General features: G+C 37.4%; 1 protein-coding gene across 2 annotated transcripts in view; it reads left to right on the plus strand.

The window, feature by feature from the left end:
* CERT1 (ceramide transporter 1) overlaps positions 1 to 18,190 on the plus strand; it is an 82,037-nt gene that overhangs the window by 15,012 nt on the left and 48,835 nt on the right. For both annotated transcript variants that reach the window (XM_005488302.4, XM_005488303.4), the window contains exon 3: positions 6,751 to 6,867. In XM_005488302.4, the coding sequence (XP_005488359.1) occupies positions 6,751 to 6,867 (117 nt within the window). The remainder of the gene's footprint in view (positions 1 to 6,750; positions 6,868 to 18,190) is intronic.

An 18,190-nucleotide genomic window follows, 5' to 3' on the forward strand; every position in this document is an offset into this window, starting at 1 on the left:
CAAGTATCTTCAAAAATAAGTCATAGTGACAGAAGGATGTTGATGAGCTTTTATGATTGCACTGAGTTTACGTCGTGGGGTTGGGGTCTGCCATGCAGCCTCCATGAGGAGAGCTCTGGTTGTCCTGCGCAGAACAGGGTCAGCTTCAGTGGGCACAGTGCAGGGTGCTCACAGCTGTGCCTCACAACCGCTGTGTTACATCGCTAGGCAAACAGAGTTAAATGGCAAAAATGCTGCTCAGCAGTGTGTGAGAAAGAGAGGAGTGAGGAAAAGGTGTGAGAAAAACTGGTTGGGCAGGAAGAGATGCTCCAGCCACAGAGTGAGATCCCCCGCAGCCTGTGGAGGAGTATGTTGTGCAGGCATTTTTGGTAACCTGTGCAGAGAATCATACCAGACCAAACAACCACACTGCAACCTATTTAGAACCCAACAGTAGCTGCATATGTCTTAACAGAGGCTGCAGCCTCCAAATAGCCTATGCCATTAGAGGTTTAGCCTGAAGAATTGCAATGATGGATACAATCCTTGCTGGAGCATGTGATGAAAGCATGAGGAAGGAGTGGCAGAATTAAAGTGTTAGACCATAGCCCTCATTCCCAGTCCTGGGCTTCTCTTGTTTCTCACCATCCAACTCTGCTTGGCAATGACTTAAGCCAGTTTTCCCTAAATCAAATCTGTTTGACCATGTTGACAGTAGGTAAGTGATCTCTCTGTCTTTAACTTGACCCATGAGCTTTTCAGTGACTCTGGAGAGAAATACACTAACTTGAAAAATACTGCTATTTAGTATTTAATAAGGCACTAATGACAATGTTTTGACTGGTCTTGTCTGATAAAATCTTAACTATGCTAGTGACATTTATGTCTGAGATCTAAGGAATTGTAGTTTTCATTTTCTGTAGGGCTCTTTTTGTTTGTCTTGTGACCCAGTTCCCAGCTTGGGATTTTCTTAATAAGAAAAAACGTTCAAAATTTTAAAATAATCTCAGTTTAGGCAAGTTCTAGTTCTGCATTGAAAATAGTGGCAGAAGCACACTTTAATAAGAGTAATATGTATACTTGAGTTGTATCTGCTATGAACCACCCTGGCTTTCCTTGGTAAGGAAAGGACAAAATGCTATTAACACTACTTGGAGTAATGAGAGAGATCAAGCAAAAGTTTTTTCATTCAAGGTTGGGTTTTGGGTTTCTTTTCTGACGTGGAGTACTCTTGAAGGTTATAAAGTATATAAAAACACTTAATCTTTCCTGTGTGATTTGCCATAAACACCTGAACCAGTATTTTTCAAGGCAATACTGCTCTGAAGCTTGTTTTATGAATACCTCAGGCTTGACAGCTGTATAGCAGGAAGGATTTTGTGGCAATGAAATCAGCTATGACTCATGAGACCCGAGCTGGCTACTGACTTCCTCAGTAACTGTAGCCAAGTTAGTGTTTTTTCATGTAAACTGCTCTTGCTTAGAATGTTCAGAATTTATGAGCTAGTATCCATTGATTTTGGGAAGATCTAGGGTGCTTGAATACTTGGAATTGCCTTTGTTTCTGCAGGAGTGCCTTTGTTCTCTGCAGGTGCCTTGGAAAAAAGCTTAGGAATCCTACAGAAAGGGTGTTTGTGGATACTGGAGGCCTATTTCTTGCAGCATGTTCTTAAATGGAATTATAATTTAGCTGTGGTGGCTTTTTGTTGGTTTTGTTTATTTTTTAATGTGGGCTCTCGAAGGCGCCCTTGGCATACGCAGAGATGACCTCTGCCACAGACACTTAAACCTGTGCTTAAAAGTCAGCTTTGAAAATGCTGTAAGCGTTTTCAGGTGCCCCCATTCAAAGTGTCTTCATATGGCTTTTATTCCCCAGTGCTCTCTCAATTTACGTATGTTGCTTGAGACTGCTGCAGGTTGGGAAAAAGCAACTGAAGTTCTCCAAGGTGCTTTAAATCCTGAGGATAGATAGTGAACTCCTGCTTGTTTCCTGTTCCCTGCATAAAATTTCTCTTTATCTTTGTTGTGAAAGGTCATTAGGACATATCCTGGCCTCAGTACATGTCCTTAGCTTGTTACAGATGAAAATCCCTATTTATCCTCCAAGATCGTCATGTGACTGGCTGAGAACTGTACCATTTTAAAACAGCTTCTGAGTGTAAGAAAGGGAAAAGCAACACTAGGCCAGAAACAGTGAACCTCAGAAAGAAATGAGATCTAAATGAAATGCTTTGTGGTCTACAGGAAAACTAAAGTACAGGAAAAAAAGTAAAGAGAAATGGAAAAACTTCCAGGAAGTGCAAAGGAATCAAACTAGTCTTATGAGAGTGTTAGAAGAGTGAAGGACAGACCTGAGAAGTTGTGAATAACACTTTGTGATCTTTGCTAGATCTTTGCAGCTATAGAAAACAATAAAAGTAGTTATAAGCCAGAGGTAAACCAAGGAAGTTTGTCTGTAGCTTGGGGGGAGAAGAATGTATGTAGTAGGCAGCACCTGTTACAGAGTATGTAGAATATGTAACTGTGAAGTAACATACAGAAGTCTGCCAAGTTATCAGTGACAATGGAATGTGAACTCCGTACTCCATGGTGGAGAACAGGGTTAATCAACAGCAACCCGATTTGTTCTGTGTTAAGAACACATCACATGATTCGGGGGATTTATTTGTCTTTTGTGTTCAGTTAATTCAGGGTTCTTCCAATGAAGTATGTTTTCCCAAAAAAAGCCAAAAATCAGAGGAGAAGGATGATAAACAATTATTTAAGTTGCCAAAAATATGGAAAATAGGCAAATGATGCATACAACTAAAGTAGGTAAACAGTAAATCATGTATCACCTGCCTAATTTCCTTTTGAAGCATATTTAACCTTGTTAGTGGTTACTTCTTTTCTTTAAGCAACTTAATCTAACAGGATCATCTGATCAGCTGTACTTGCTTATAACATGGGACCGCATGGTGAGCTGAGTATAACCCTAAACCTGATTGACAGAATCACAGAATATGCTAAGTTGGAAGGGATGCACCAGGATCACTGAGTCCAACTGTTGCTCCTGTGCAGGAGAGCTTCGAGAGTCCTGCCATGTGCCCAAGGGCATTGTCCAAACACTTCTTGAACTCTGTCAGGTGTGATGTTGTGATCACTTCTCTGGGGAGCCTCTTCCAGTGCTCAACGACTCTCTGCATGAAAAACTTACTCTCCATTTCCAAAATAAATCTCCTCTGACTCAGCTTCATGCCACTTCCTCAAGTCCTGTTGCTGGTCATTAGTGAAGAGATCAGTGCCTGCCCAACTGCTTCTTGTAAGGATGTTGAAGACCCGCAATGAATTCTCCCCTCAGTCTCCTCCAAGCTGAAATGGCCAAGTGACCTCAGCCTTTCATAAGGCTTCCCCTGCAGACCCTTCACCATCTTTGTGACCCTCCTTTGGATGCTCTCTAGTAGCTTTATGTCTTATATTTCCATACCTGAGCCTGTGTGCAGTGCTCAAGGTGAGGGCGCCTCAGTGCAGAGCAGAGTGGGACAATGACTGGCTGGTCAGTTATATGTATGTGTAGTATACAGACATGCACACACACGTGTGTATATATATATATATGTATATATATAGGGATGACTTAGTCTCTTAACTACACGTAATATATAAGTGTTTATGCAGTAAATGCTGGAGAAAAGTGTTTGAAGTATTCTCTAGACCTCAGAGAAAACATCTTTCCGTGTCTTAGCAACAAGGCATGAATTTTCAAATATATTAGAAGCTCTGTTGGAAAGAAAAGGATTACAGAAACTTGTCTTTGGAAAGGAGAGGTGATAGTCTTAAGTTGCATTACAAGATGTTTAGGTTAGATATGAGATTCAGGGGAAAGCAAGGACGATGGTGAACTGAAGTAAGTGCACCTATGGAAGTGTGGAATCAGTAGTGCTGCAGGTTTTTAAAATGATTTTTGGTAAGTCTTTCTAATCACATAAATGCAATTGCTTGTAACTCTATCCAAGAGACTTCAAGAATGAGTGATCAAGCTGTGGAATGCTATTATGTCAGGAAAAACCTTGATAGCTAATCTTCCTAGACTTTCTGTTTGGGTGATTTTTTGGAGTATTTCTGGATGTTATAGATCATCATGTGGGGGCCTGTCAGATGAGTAGCTGAGAACAGACATATAAGCATGACAGTGTGCTTTGGCAAGTTGGCTATTCTAAAGCAGATAAACTTCTTTTACATATATAATAATAGTAATAGAAAATTCAGCTTGAAGAAGAGGGATCTAGACTAGAAGACTTGTATTTTCCTGTGTTGGGTCTGTATGGCAAGTTTTGGTGGTGGGGGACTACAGATGCAGCTGATGTGTGCAGATGCAGAAGTTGCCTCCATATCTCACAGACTCAGCTCTGTGTGGGTCCAAGAAGGACCTGACAAAACTGAGTTCATCAGAGATGATGGTATATTGCCTCCATGATAACATACTAAAAAAGTGTAAAAACTGCTGTGCAGCATGGATTGGGAGAGAGGGCTGAGAATATTTGACAGCGACAGCTCTGCAGACACAGACATCTGTGAGGAAGGAGGGGGAACACATAATCTGTGCTAGAGCATAGATTCCCCTGCAGCCTGTAGGGGAGACCATGGTAAAGAAGATTGTCTCCTTGCAACCATGAACATGGGTGTGGGAATCCCATGCTGGAGCCTTCTAGCAGGACCTGTGGCCCCATGGAGAGAGGAACCCATGTTGTAGCAGTTTGCTAGCAGGACTTGTGGTCCCCTGGGAGACCCATGCTGGAGCAGGCTGTGTCTGAAGGACTGTGCCCCGTGGAAAGGACCACACTGGAGCAGTTAAAGGAAGAGCTGCAGCCCCTGGGAAGGACTTATGTTGGAGAAGATCACAGAGGTCTCAGACCCATGAGAAAGTTCTTGTGCTGAACAAGGAAAAACAGCATGAGGAAGGAGTGACAGAAAGTGTTTGAACTAACTGCAACTCCCATTCCTTGTTGCCGTGCAATACTTGGAGGGATGAAGTAGAGAAAAATAGGTAGTGAAGTTGAGCCTGGTAAGGAGGAATGGTGTTACTTTAAATTTTTTGTTATCTTGCTCTGATTTGACTGGTAATAAATTAAACTATTTTCCCTGAGTCAATGCTGTTTTGCCTGTGGCAGTAATTGGTGGGTGATCTCCATGTCCTTCTCTCAATTCATGACTCATCATATTCTCCTTCCCTAAGTGGCTGAGGAGGGTGTAACGAAGACTTGGGTGGGCACCTGGCATCCAGCCAGGGTCAAACAACCTTTTTTGTCCCTTTTTACACCCTTTTGTCTGGTTCAGTAAGGCAAAGGAGTGTGTAGAACCAGTTTTGAAAGTTGGTTGAATTTAATTAACTTGAGATGGTCAGGTATTAGGTAATTAGTAGCTATAGTTGTTTGACTTGATTTTCAAATCTTGTGGTTACTAGAAGTTTTTCCTATGGGAAGTTTAAATTTCTTTAACATTGAACACTCAGGTGCCTGACAAAGTATAAGAAGTTTTAAGCTTACACTTTGGTTTTTTATGTACTTTTGTTAAACTCTTTCTAGTTAATTTTTTAAATTTGTATTCTGTTATACTTTTCTTATTCCTTAGTATATTAAAAACAGAAAAAGAGAATGGTGTTTGTTTGTTTATGTGTAATTACCTTCTGGTTTCCAAATTCTTTGGAAAAAAATTCTCACTAACACTGGAATGGTGTGCATGACAACAAATTAGACTTACTTCTAGGTTTTCTTTTGTGGAGTGTTTAGTCAGTGATTAACAGTTTTTTTGTTTGCAAGATGAATGTATTGGCAGTGTGTTGTAGAGGATATTTCTAACACTTGTCTTCCGCATCTAGTACCAATGTTTGTGGTCCTTCAGACTTTGTCACAGGCCTTTATCCTGGAGCCTTGTTAGCCTCCTGCAGTTATTTTCATGTGTATGTTTTCTTTGGATTCAATTTCAAAAAGGTGTTCAGCTACACCTGCATTACATGTCTTTAGAAATGGCTTTCAAACATGAAGGATGTGGGAAATATTTGGCTCAGTTGGATGTTTTCTAAGGAGTAACTTTGAATTGACCATGTCAGGGTACAGGGCAGATTAGATCATTGTTTTCTTTCCCTGTACTTCCCTTAACAGCTTCACTGTTGCATTAGTGAAAGCTTACTAGTATTTAAGGCATGTGAACTGAAAGTTATATACAGTGGAGTGGAGATGTGTGAAAGGATTGCATGTGGCTTCCAATTATTTGTGAAATATTCATGGTGAAAATAGTTGAGGCAAAACATGTCACCGTTTGTAAGTTCCAGTTCTTACTTGTCATTTAGATATAGTCTTTTGCTATGGTGTATGTGTTTCATCTAAAATTAATACTGGTAGCACTAGTGTTATGGAGGTCTTGTCGTGTTTTGAAATTAAAATGGATACGTAGGAATATTTTCTGGTATGGTAGATACTTTGCTGAAGAATTTGTTTCAAAGTATTTGAAAATATGGAATGTATTATGTATGGAATTTATTTATGAAAATTTTACTTAATAAGAATGTATGACACAGGCTTTTCTATTTCAGAAGACCAGCAAGCATATTTCCTTATGAAAGTATTTGTTCATTATTTGAGACAGCTAGACAATACAGAATTTATAATCTAGGATGAATTTGAGACAATATAGACAAATTTTCTGATTAGTGTTTGAGTGTCAAAATAGTCTGTGAGGTAATGTTTATCATGTTGCTAATTTTAGCTACTCTTACACTCTCCTCTGTCACAGCCCCATGACTTTGATGAATGCAGATTTGATATCAGCGTGAATGATAGTGTTTGGTACCTCCGGGCTCAGGATCCAGACCACAGACAACAATGGGTAGATGCAATAGAACAACATAAGGTATGTCATTTTCTGTTTTCTAATCTCCCTTCTCATTCCCTCATTAGATCAAGCATAATGCTTGCAGAGAGTTTAACTTCCCTGTATATCATTAAAAGGCTCATGATATTTATGACAGGTAAAAGCTGAAGATTGAAGGTCTGTGTTAAATATGTTTCAAAGGAATTAACTTTTTCTTGACAGATGAGACTTTACTGGGGGCTAACAACTGTGAGCCTTTCTTGAGCTCTCTAGCTTGAAACAGAAAAAACTTTTATTATGTTTGAGTGATCTTTTCAAGGTTTTATCCATCTTCTCCCTAATTATTGTATTGCTTCTTATCTCTCTTGTTAGTCTTAGAGTCAATTCTCTAGGTTATCATTCTGGTTTTGGGCTCCTCTTTCTCATCATTTGACCACTTTTACTGTATCCGATCACTGACTTCTGTCTCTTTGTCTTTTACAACACTATTCTTCATCCACATTTTGGTTCAGCTTTCTTGATCTGTTCTGTATATCTTCCAACAAACTCAATTAATTTCATTTTAAAAATACCTGACCTTCAAGCCCTTTAGGTCAGGTAGAAGGTGCACAAAACATCCATTATGTTATCAGATACAAGATAGGCACTATCCCAAGGTGTAGCATAAAACTACAGTACCTAGCCCAATGCAGCCTCTCAATCTGGGTTACACAAGTACAAAAGGAATACAAATTGAAATAGATATCCAGGTAGGTATGAATTTTTACCTTGAGCTTCTTGAAGTAATGTCTGTTAATTAAGAGATTTCACCTTTTATTGGCAATTCCTTGCAATAAGCCAATAAAGAACATGTTCTTTAAGTTCAAAGTGCTCCCTTTTGATAATGGTTCTCTACAAAAAAATCATCTCAATTGGACTATTCGTCCCTTTGTAGGGACGAATAGTCCCTTGGCATTTTTCCTTCATTTTGATACAGAGGTAATATTAAAGCATAAGAAATCAAATTGCAAAGCCAGGATTCTTTCCTGTAGTCTCATGAAAAAATATGAAGTTAACAGTGGCATGTTCATAAGACAACAATACTGCAATTTATTCCTAGTGCAATAGCTGAGAGAAATTTCTCATGAGGGTACATTGAAGAAGTTACTGGGTTGCACACCTGCAGAACGGACATTTCAAAAACTGGTAGGCTTGGGGGTCTTCAGGTTTGGTTTAGTGTAGTAATGGAACTTGATAGCCCTAAGCTAAAATTTAGACTAGGTTTCATGAATAATTTAGCTGGGGAAATGCAGAACTTTAACCTGAAGCTGGATGAGCAGAAATGCAGTCTATGTTATTCATTTAATGCTGTAGGAATGAGTGATGAAAAGTCTCAGATCCTGTCTTAAACTCTGCCCATCACTACCTCAGACCTTTTTCATGGCTATTTTTCTGTTCCCTTTTGTAAGACTCATCTTAACTGTTGCTGAGTTCTGAGCTGCAACTTTATGGAATCACCAGCTCATAGTACAAGATTGTTGAACGGTAGTGGTTTAGAGTTTGCCATTTTAAGTGTTGATTAGGCATTGTTTCTCTATACTACTTTAAAAAAATCTTGTGTTTTCAACACTGGTTTTTTTAACCCACATTAGTACTCAGCTCGTCATGAGGTATCTGTTTATTTTCCTTTTCTGTCTGGTATTATTGATAAGCTTTTATTAGTAAGCTTAAATTGTCTTATTCAACCTCATTTTCAGATCATGAATGATTATTGAGGGGTACAAATTCTAGCATTCCAAAAGTGATCTCCCTTTATAACGAAGCCTGATTAATTGTACAGTTTTTCAGCTTTAAAAAATAATCTTTAAACATAATTAGGTTTGGACAGTTTAGACTTCCATTCTTTGGAAGAATTTGGTAGTTATTAAAATAAATAAATTTTACCAGATCTCTGCCTTTATGCTTAAAGAAGAAGAATGAAGGGTTGATTATTTACCCATATTTTTTTTTAGTATTTACAATTAGTATAGAAATTGGAATAAGAATGTGTTTTTCATTATTTTAATAAAGTTATTTTTCAGCTTATTTTTTAAAGAATGAGGGTGTTCTGGAATGTTGTAAAAACAGAAGAAAAGTATGTCTACAAGTAGGAAGTGGTAATAGGTCCTTCAGTGTATGCTGAACTGACAAGAAATGGTTCACTTTGCATCTTGCTGTCCTAAGGTAATAACACTGGGCTTGACTGTTCTGAATCTTGCAGCTTTTCCAGTATGTGTAGTTTGCAGTTTCATGGCTATTTGACATTTTTCAGTTTCTTTCATACTCCTTTTTACTCTCTAGTATTAACAGTATTTAAGGCAAATAGCAGTTTTCATTCTTAAATGGAGTAGAAAATACTATGGCACATCGCTTCTAAATAAGCTATCAAAACATTTAATATGTTAAAATTATACATTATTTTACATACATACTTACATATTTTTATTTTGAAACATCCTTTTTGTATTAAACAGTTACATAAGAATATCATGGTCAAAGCATAGCAAGGAAAACAGCAGAAATTACTGCAGTCTTGTAATAGTAGCTTAAACTCAAGTTGAAAGTATGTAGTGAAATTACAGAGTTACTAAGGTCTTCTTTCCACTGCAATATTCTGTTGTCTTCATAATACAGTAGGAGTTTTGCGTGATAAATGTAGGTGTAGAGGTATATCTGTTGCTTCTGATGATTTTAGAAAAATAAACAGTAACCAGAAGCCTTGGAAATCTTGACCGGCACTTGAAAAAGTACTGTATTTACATAAATAGGTGTTTGTTAGAATTAAACGCAGCACATAAGTGTCCAAATCCAGTCTTCAGTCTGATAATTATTAGTGGTTCTTAAAGAATATGTCTCCAAATGTCTTGTTTCTGTACTTTCATTGAGGGGTTAGTGCTATAACCTGTAATTTTTAATATAGGTTTGTATGGAAAATATTTAAGAAACAGTACATTTTTCCGATAGAACTTTGATGGGATGTGAAAGAGAGTATTTTCATGTGATCTGGAAGTCAATCCCATTTTTCATTCAAATTTGTATGAACAGCACTTAAGTGAAGTCCACTTCACTTGGAACCTCCTCATTCATCCTTTAATTCATTTCAGCTCATCGAAGTTTTATATCCAAAAACTTGACTGAGAGAAGGGGAAGATGGGCAAAATATCTCATTGCACTGAAAAGTTCAAATCTGTCGTCTTACTCTGACATTTTCTGGAGGAGCTTTCTGATCAGGTTACCAAACATTTGCAAAAGCTTTTTTTGGGTAAAAATGTTTTTGTTTGAGAAACCTGTTCTTCAAATGGCACATAATAATTTGAATAAAATCAAGAGAGGAAATTATTTCCTGTACCAGTCATTTTTCTTAACATTAGTCTACTGCTGTATAAAGTACTTTTTTGTTTGTTTTTAAAGTTCTTTGTTGCTTACTGAGTGGGTAGGTAGTTCTGGTAGGCTGCTTAAGCTATTTGCTAACAAAAGTGTGTTTGTGAGACTTGATGGAGCATGTCACAAGGTTGTTGATCTTCAGAGTGAGAAAAATAGACAGAAATTTTGACTGTGTTTCATTGTGCTCCAAACAAAGAGAACTCTGATTTTAAATTAATTTTATATTAAATTTGAGTATAACCAGACATAGAAAAACTTAATGCTTAGCATTGAGTAGCTGATGGCTGAGAAATGTCAAACAGTTCAGTCATAAAAACCATTAGAATTTTCACAGGGGTTTATAATTGTACTTTTTTTCCTTGTATTGAGGTTCCTGAATCCTTACTACATTAAGTGTTTCAAGTATAGCTCAAAACATTTAGCCCTGAACTGGAGGAAGGATACATCTAAAACTACTGTAAAGCCGTCAGTGAGGCAAATGAGGAAGTAGTTCATGTGTAACCACGGGTCCGTTCTTCTACTTAAATGTTTCATTAGATTTATTGATCAGGCATTTCTCTGGTGTCAAAACATTGATGGTACTTGAGCACCACAGTGCTGATCTGTTTGGAAAGTTACTATCTTCTTAATAATTTAAAAGGCTGCCCTCCTCCAGGTCTCTCCGATGGTTTCAAAATGGAATTTAGAATTTTCTACCTAATATTAGATAAATTGGCTTAAATGTTGTTAGTTCAGGGCTGTGAGAAAATGAGAGTGAATTGCTGTTTGTTGTGAGAAACATCTGTATAAGTAAACTTATTTTGAGTAAATGAACTTCTGAGATCAAGGTAAGGATTTCTTGTGATGTTAATCCACCACCTGACTTGAGAACTAATGAGAATTTATTTAGGAATGAGTACTTTATGAAAAATTTTGTATCACTTTAGGTTTGTCCCATTTTGTTCCATCATAGTTTTTATTTTCTGCACCCAGACTCTTCATGTCTTCATTATTGACTTTGTGGCTCTTCAGCAATATAGATAGTTTTTTTGGTCTTGTATTTGAAAAATCTTTTGTTTGTCAAACCAAAATAAGTCTTCCTGAGCTTCTTAAAATATCTGATTTTGCTGTTTCAGACTGGAAAAGGTAATTTTTCAGAGGTGTACCTGGATATCCAGCAAATTGTCATGTAGGGTGTAGATAGGTTTTATTTTTAATTTTGAAGTGATGATGTACAAGGTGTTTATATCTAGAGTAGAAGGCATGAATCTCAGAGTTTGACTGTGAAAGACATCGGGTGGCTATTTTCTGAACCTAATTGACATACGTCCCTTTTTTGGGGATGAAGGGACCTGTCCCCCTTAAACAAAAGTGGCCTGTCTCCCTCAGTAGGAATTTTCCTTGAAGGAGTGGCTTATGCTTTATTGTTTTTACTCTTGATTATAGACACTGTGGAAGGAGTTAGATTGTTAGAGCAGGGTTATACAGAAACATCAAGAAGAGTAAAACTTGTATCTCCTTTTTTTAGAATTTTCTCCCCAAAAGAGGGGAAGACATGGCAGCCTGGGGGTTAAAGATAATTTAGATTTTAAGTAATTCTAATTTTGTGCAATTCTTTGTATACTACAACTTGTTTCTTAAAATTCCAGTTGTCAAACCAGGTAAGATGCTTTAGATACTACTTTGCATTGTTTAAGTGCAGATCTAGTTTAAATGGTGGGAAAAGCCAAAAACACTGGATTTGACAGTCAGGTACATTCAAATTTAAGAAGAAGTTAAGTAATTATTAAAGCAGTTGATTAATTTTGGTTTTTTAACACTGATACCTTTTCAAACAAGTAACCTAGAATTGAGATATTTAATTGTGAGGTTGTTTTCTGACTGTTGATCTTAGTTAATTTAAATAATAAAAATAATAAAGTCAATTTAGAAAACTGCAGAGCAAACTTTAAACGGCATAATTTTGATTGCAGCCAGTAAGGGGACTTCATGATTTTATGTGAGAAAAATCAAAACGCAAAAACATCATCAGCCTGAAATTTTCAGAAAATTGTTATTAACCACATAAAATGGAGTTCCTTTTTTGCAAGTAACCTAAAAAAAAAGCTATTAATTACCTTATAAAGTGTTAAGAATCGTTAATTTCACTCTTACGATAATCGGCCTGTTTGGTTTTCCCTTGTCAATGTACTGTTCTAAAAGAATTAATGAATGTGCTGTTACACATTGAAAAATATTGCTAGTAACAGTAATGGTGATGTCAAAGTAGGAAGCCAGGTGGAGAGGACACGGGGTGGGCTTTTGCTAGTCTAACCTGACTGCAAAACCATTCGAAAGCAGAAGTCCCAGTGGATGAAACCAGAGCACCCCTAGATTTTGCACTTGAAAAGCATCTTAATACAAAGTAACCCACAGAGTACCTGCCTGGAGCTGATAGATCCCCCCTCTATCTGCTGTAATTGTTCCTGTTCTGAATAGTTGAGCTAATTGCTTAAATTTATTGGTTGTACAAATCAGCTTCTGGACTGCAGTGAAGTGTAAGAATATTGTACCTGGTTGTTCGAGTCCAGTCTGGCTAGCTATGGACCCCAGCCTGCACCATCTTACATGGACAAAAGGCAAAAGACAAGGAGCACTCTTCTCCACACGGGGACAAATGTCCTTGGTTATTTCCAGGTGACCCCCTCAGATGGAAAAGTGTCTGTCACCTCATGGCAGGAGACTTTTAAGCAGGGGAATGGAGGGCTGAGGAAGAGGACCACAGCCAATGGGATACCAGTGAGGAGGGGACGACGGGAGAAGTAAACCTGGAACAAACAAGCACCACCAGGCGTTTTTAGGGGAGGGAAAGACCATGTGATAGAAAAGGGGAATCCCATGAGGATACAAACATACTATTCTGTGCAATAATACAGAACCCAGTGCAAAACAGCTAAATATCTATTTAGTGCAATACAGCAATGAAGGACTTCAGGTAAAATATTGCAGTAAATATTGACGTATTTGCAAATTAAAATTGCTTTCTATCCTTGTGTTGTTTCTCTTGTAAACTTAAATATAAGAGATTATGCATGAGTAATTTTTATTAAACTCAGAGGGAGCCTTAAATTTCACTTCAGAGTTGATTATAAGCAGCCAGGGTTTCTCAGTTCCTAGTTTTTGTTCTGTAATTGGAATATGTCACCTTTAGACTGAGATCCAAGTGCATCTACCTGTTCTTTTAACCTACAATGGCTTAAGAAATTTGACATTAACCATACTTTAAGTCAAGATTTTGCTTGAATACTGTATATAAATATTGATCTATGAGATTATTTTTATTTAGCTGTTCTAAGAAAACATTGAAAAATGCAAATAGAGGTAACTTTCTCATAGTAATATTTTACTAGCAGTAGATGCCAGAGCGAAAAAATTTGACCCATTAGTCAGGTCAGAAACCAGTATCAGAGTTTCAATTCATAAAATAATGAGCTCGGGTTATCAACAAGAAGGGGAGAGTACAGAAAGGTAGCATATGTTTAACTTGTCCACAGGCCTTCAGCAATTTTCAATAGAGCTGTAACATTCTGTAAAGACAGGGTAGTTTTCTCCTTTTTTACACATCTCTAACCCTGCTGTTGAATGGATTTCATATACTGATAATGGCAATAAACATGCCAATAAATTACTTCGAATCTATTGCCAGTCTGGGCTGAAATTAGTAAGATAATTTAAAATTAATAGTATATGCAGAGAAATTATACAGAAATATTTTGACTCAGCATACTAATGTAACAAACTTTTAAAATAGATACTAAATGAGAAGTATAAATTTCTGCCATCAGTAACTAGTTTTGTATTTTAAATTTAGTGTTCCCAGTTTCTGGCAGACCATTGAGGAGTTGCTGACCAAGTAGTTCAGATGTTTGTGTAGACTGTATTTAAGTGCATATTGAAGGGCTGCAAATCGTCTTCAGAAGTCCATTTTGATGTTGCAACCTTTATAAATATATTTCTTTCATCAGCTTACTATATTATTGACAACTAGTCACTGTCAATTTCTAGCAATAGTAAATGGTCTAATATTGATGAGTGAATGTTAATTATAATTACAGTCTTGTTAATTATTTTAAAATAAAAACTTTACAGTAGTGTAACTTCAGATACATCATATAGCAGGCAGCAACAGGAGGAGTGTTTGTTGCCATTTCTCCTTCTACTTCCTCTCCTGAAATTTGGCTGTTTCAATAATGTGTGGTGTTTAAAGTATTGGCTTCCTCAGCAGTTATTGCTGAGGTCTGAAAAGAGCTGTGGCTCCCTAATGTTTTAATTTTTTGGCATTTCGTACTAATAAAAGTTCCTCTGGCCATTCACAAGTAAGACTGACATAAGTAGAAGAACAGTGCAGATGAAGGAAAGCATGGAATATATGGGAGCAAATATATATTGTTCAACTTCAGTTTTATTCATCAAGTTCATAAGGAGTATTGTAGGAGTGTGATGATGAGACCTCCTTTGCCTATGTTGGTATCCATGTCCTGAGTGTTGGAACAAGTTTCTTAAGTAATCTTTGTCAACTATTATTTCCTATTTACTGGATTTGGATTTCCTTGTCTGGTGCTCTACAGCACACAACAAACTAAAAATATTCCTGTTTGATACTGATATGGATTGTATAGCATACACTCTTGTTTTGTGGTAATGCATTTTGCTTCAGAGGCTAGGGACCCACTCTCCCTCTGTGGCCTTGTGAGGCTCTGGCTTGAAGCTGTAGTGCAGCTTGCCTGAGGAGGCTGGAGGACAGCGTTCAGATACCTATATTAACCTGTAAAAAGCTGTTTTAAAAGCCTATTAACCTGTTTAAAAGACTGAAATGTATAGGCAAGTCATTGATGAGTGGCAGAGACACTCTTTAAGGTGTTACAAAAATACCCTGTACTAGTTTGAAACTAAAAGGTTATGAACTGTTGCTCAAGCTTAAACAGGAACATAGATGAGGGTTTTTGCTGTTTCTGTCATTGTTGTGTGTTGATGTTACATATTTAACATAAGTTCTTGTGTATTCACTTTTGACATCTCCCAGGAAAGGTGAATTTGAAGTGTTTGCAAAACTGCTCCTTGGTAACTGAATAACAAAATATGTTCAAGCAGAGGCTTCTGAACTTGGCAGTAATAAGTTACTTATTTTGGATTTTGACCAGAACCTTAGGTAGAGTGGGAAATACATAGGGGAAGGATGTCGCTGTCTCAAGTCTTAGCACCATGTCTCAACTTTTAAAATTCATTCATCCTTCAGTTGGGAATACTATCTTTTTCTTTTTGGTCTTCAGTGACATCTGACTGGTATGGAGATGAGCAAAGAAATGAAGTGAAATACTGTCCTGAAGGAAGACTTACAAAGTTAATTGTAATTCTTCCCCTAATGTGAACTAAACTCATCCTTACTAGATGCTATGTTTCACTGTAAGATAGATTGGGAGGTGTTGTAACAGTAAGGGCTTGTGGAATCATTTTTGGCTGTTTGTGCCATCAAAGGGATTTCTTGCCATCCTCATAAAATGAGTTCTCCTTTTTAAGTAGTCTTACAGTAAATCTAGAGAGATTATTCCATTCATTTTTGAAACACTTAACATTTCTTGTCTTTTTCTATTAGAACAGTTCCCTATTCCTCAGTTGTTGTGCACGTGGATGTCTTTCACAGCTTTCTGATACCTAGCATGGCTGTCTTACAAATTCAGTCTTCATCTTTCAGTGAAGCATAGCACCAAAATAGAACTCAGTATCCCCACTAGGATCCTATATGTGTTGTATAGAATGTAGGATTATTTTGTGGGTCTTGTATGCTACCATTTTACAACACCACAAGTTTTCTAACTTATTCAGCTTGCAAAACCCTAAATCTGATTCATCTCTAGAACTATCTGCAGATTGTTACCTGTCCTGTACGTGTACAATACAGTATTTCCTATAACCAAGTAAACTTTGAACTTCATTTTTCTCTTGTGTGTATATATGTGTTAAGTTTGTGTTGCTCTTCTGTCAACTTCAGTCTTTCCGGCTCAGCTGCTTTAGGTAATCATTATTGTGCTGTGTGGGTTTGGTTCCGTTCCTTAAGTGATTGTGCTTCTTCTAGTACTTTGTAAAGTATGGGGACTGTCTACATGAAGAAATTGCTAAGTAATCTAACCTGTCTCAGTTCACAACTGAGCTTGCCTGTAACTCTGTTGGGAGCTGCAGAGCTCTGAAGCTGTACATATAATGCACTTAAGATAATTTTAAATCTTTGTATCCATGAAAGCTGTGTTATGTTCCTAATTAAAAAACGTTCACTCCCATGTAGTCAGAACATTGACAGATGATCTTCACAGTCTTAGTAGAGGTCTGGAGCTCTTCTTTCAAGCCCCTCCCCCCAAAAGGTAGTGAACTTACTTGAAATGGCTTACTTCTGTCTTTCCCATAAATTAGCTAAATATACCAATTGATTCAAGATTCAAATGCACAGAAAGGTTAAAGTAAATTTTTGATCACTGCATAGCCAGGCTGGTGAACCAGGGTGTTGTGAAATCGCTAATGAATGCCTGAAAATTACAGTTCAAATTGCAAATTAGCTGAGTGTTGCCTTTTAGGTGCAATACTGTGTGAAGGAAAACACTTGAAGTGCTAACTCGGTATCAAATAATGTGGAAGGCTTTTGACACTACTGCTCTACTAAGCTGTTGAGTATGTCAGTCAACATTTTTGCAGTGCTGTTTAATGAACAACGATGTACCTGTCTAAAGTAAATTTGGTCTCAAGACTAATGCTCAGTCTTGAGTTGACGAGAGCTCTAGAAGAGTCAACTTGCAGCTGTCTGTGGAGTAAATAACTGGTCTCATTGCTATAAACAAGTGGGATTCCAGTATTAAACTCAGAAGTGTTATTAATTCACTTTGTAAATCGTTTGGATAGTGTATACTTTCATTTAATAGAGGTAAGAGAAATGTCAAGGTTTGTCACCAGCAGAATGACATGCAGTTGTATCTAAGAGTCTGAGTTCTTCATGGCAAAGTGGTAGCGTGTTTTACAGGGTCTCCCTGGAAACCGTATTGTTCATTGAGGGAGACCTGTGTCAAGCTTGACTTTGGTGATAAATGCCCTTTCAGATTAGGGTAAGCTCTTGGTATCAAGAACTGAAAGTAGAAAGCTGCAATGTAAAAGTAGTGAGTGGTTAAACTGTTGAAAGTTGTCACTTGCCAATACTGTATGCTAGTTACTCAGAATTATTAGTGATCACCTCAAAAAATACTGTGCATCAACAGTTTAATAGAATAGTCTTGGGTACTCTGTATGTCTCAGCCTACCAAAGGTGGTCTTTTTTAGCTTTCTCAATGACCTTTTTAGGAGGTGGCTTTTCTTCAGTGAGCTTTCATTACAGTGAAACTTAATGAGGTGATATTAATAGATGTCAGTTGATCCCCTTGCTGTACGGAGGAGCGCTCAACCGCATGGGTGGGGTGCACAAGTACCAATAAGACATAGTAACATTGAAGAGAGGTAACTTTCTGGCTCTTTTGTGAGACACACACACCACCACTATCCGGGGAATCTCCTGAAAAAGAGAGTAACTCCAGAACCTAATGTGAACTCAAAAGAGTTGAAGGAATTCTTTTGGAAAGACATCATGGCTTGGGGCATCTGCTCTTTTAATTTAATGTCCTTGCCATTTATCAGAATTTTTTAAGCTAATTCTTCTTGTATAATTTTCAATGTAGGTCAGCAAAAAGATCCTTTTTTTTTCTCTGAAAACAGATCAAGCATGAAAATATGCATTTGCTGTTATTTTAATGTTGTCTGTGTATCGACTGACTGCAGAGGAAAAGAAATTCATGCTCTTGAGCATACCTATTTTAAGTAGTAGGTGAGAAAGAAAGGGTTTAATATTTAACTGCTACTCTTTAAATATCCCATATTGCTTGGTATGAACATAGGCATCAGAAAACTGGGGGAATGGAGGGTTAAATAG

The sequence above is a fragment of the Zonotrichia albicollis genome, chromosome Z (genome assembly GCF_047830755.1).
Source record: "Zonotrichia albicollis isolate bZonAlb1 chromosome Z, bZonAlb1.hap1, whole genome shotgun sequence".
Classification (NCBI taxonomy): domain Eukaryota; kingdom Metazoa; phylum Chordata; class Aves; order Passeriformes; family Passerellidae; genus Zonotrichia; species Zonotrichia albicollis.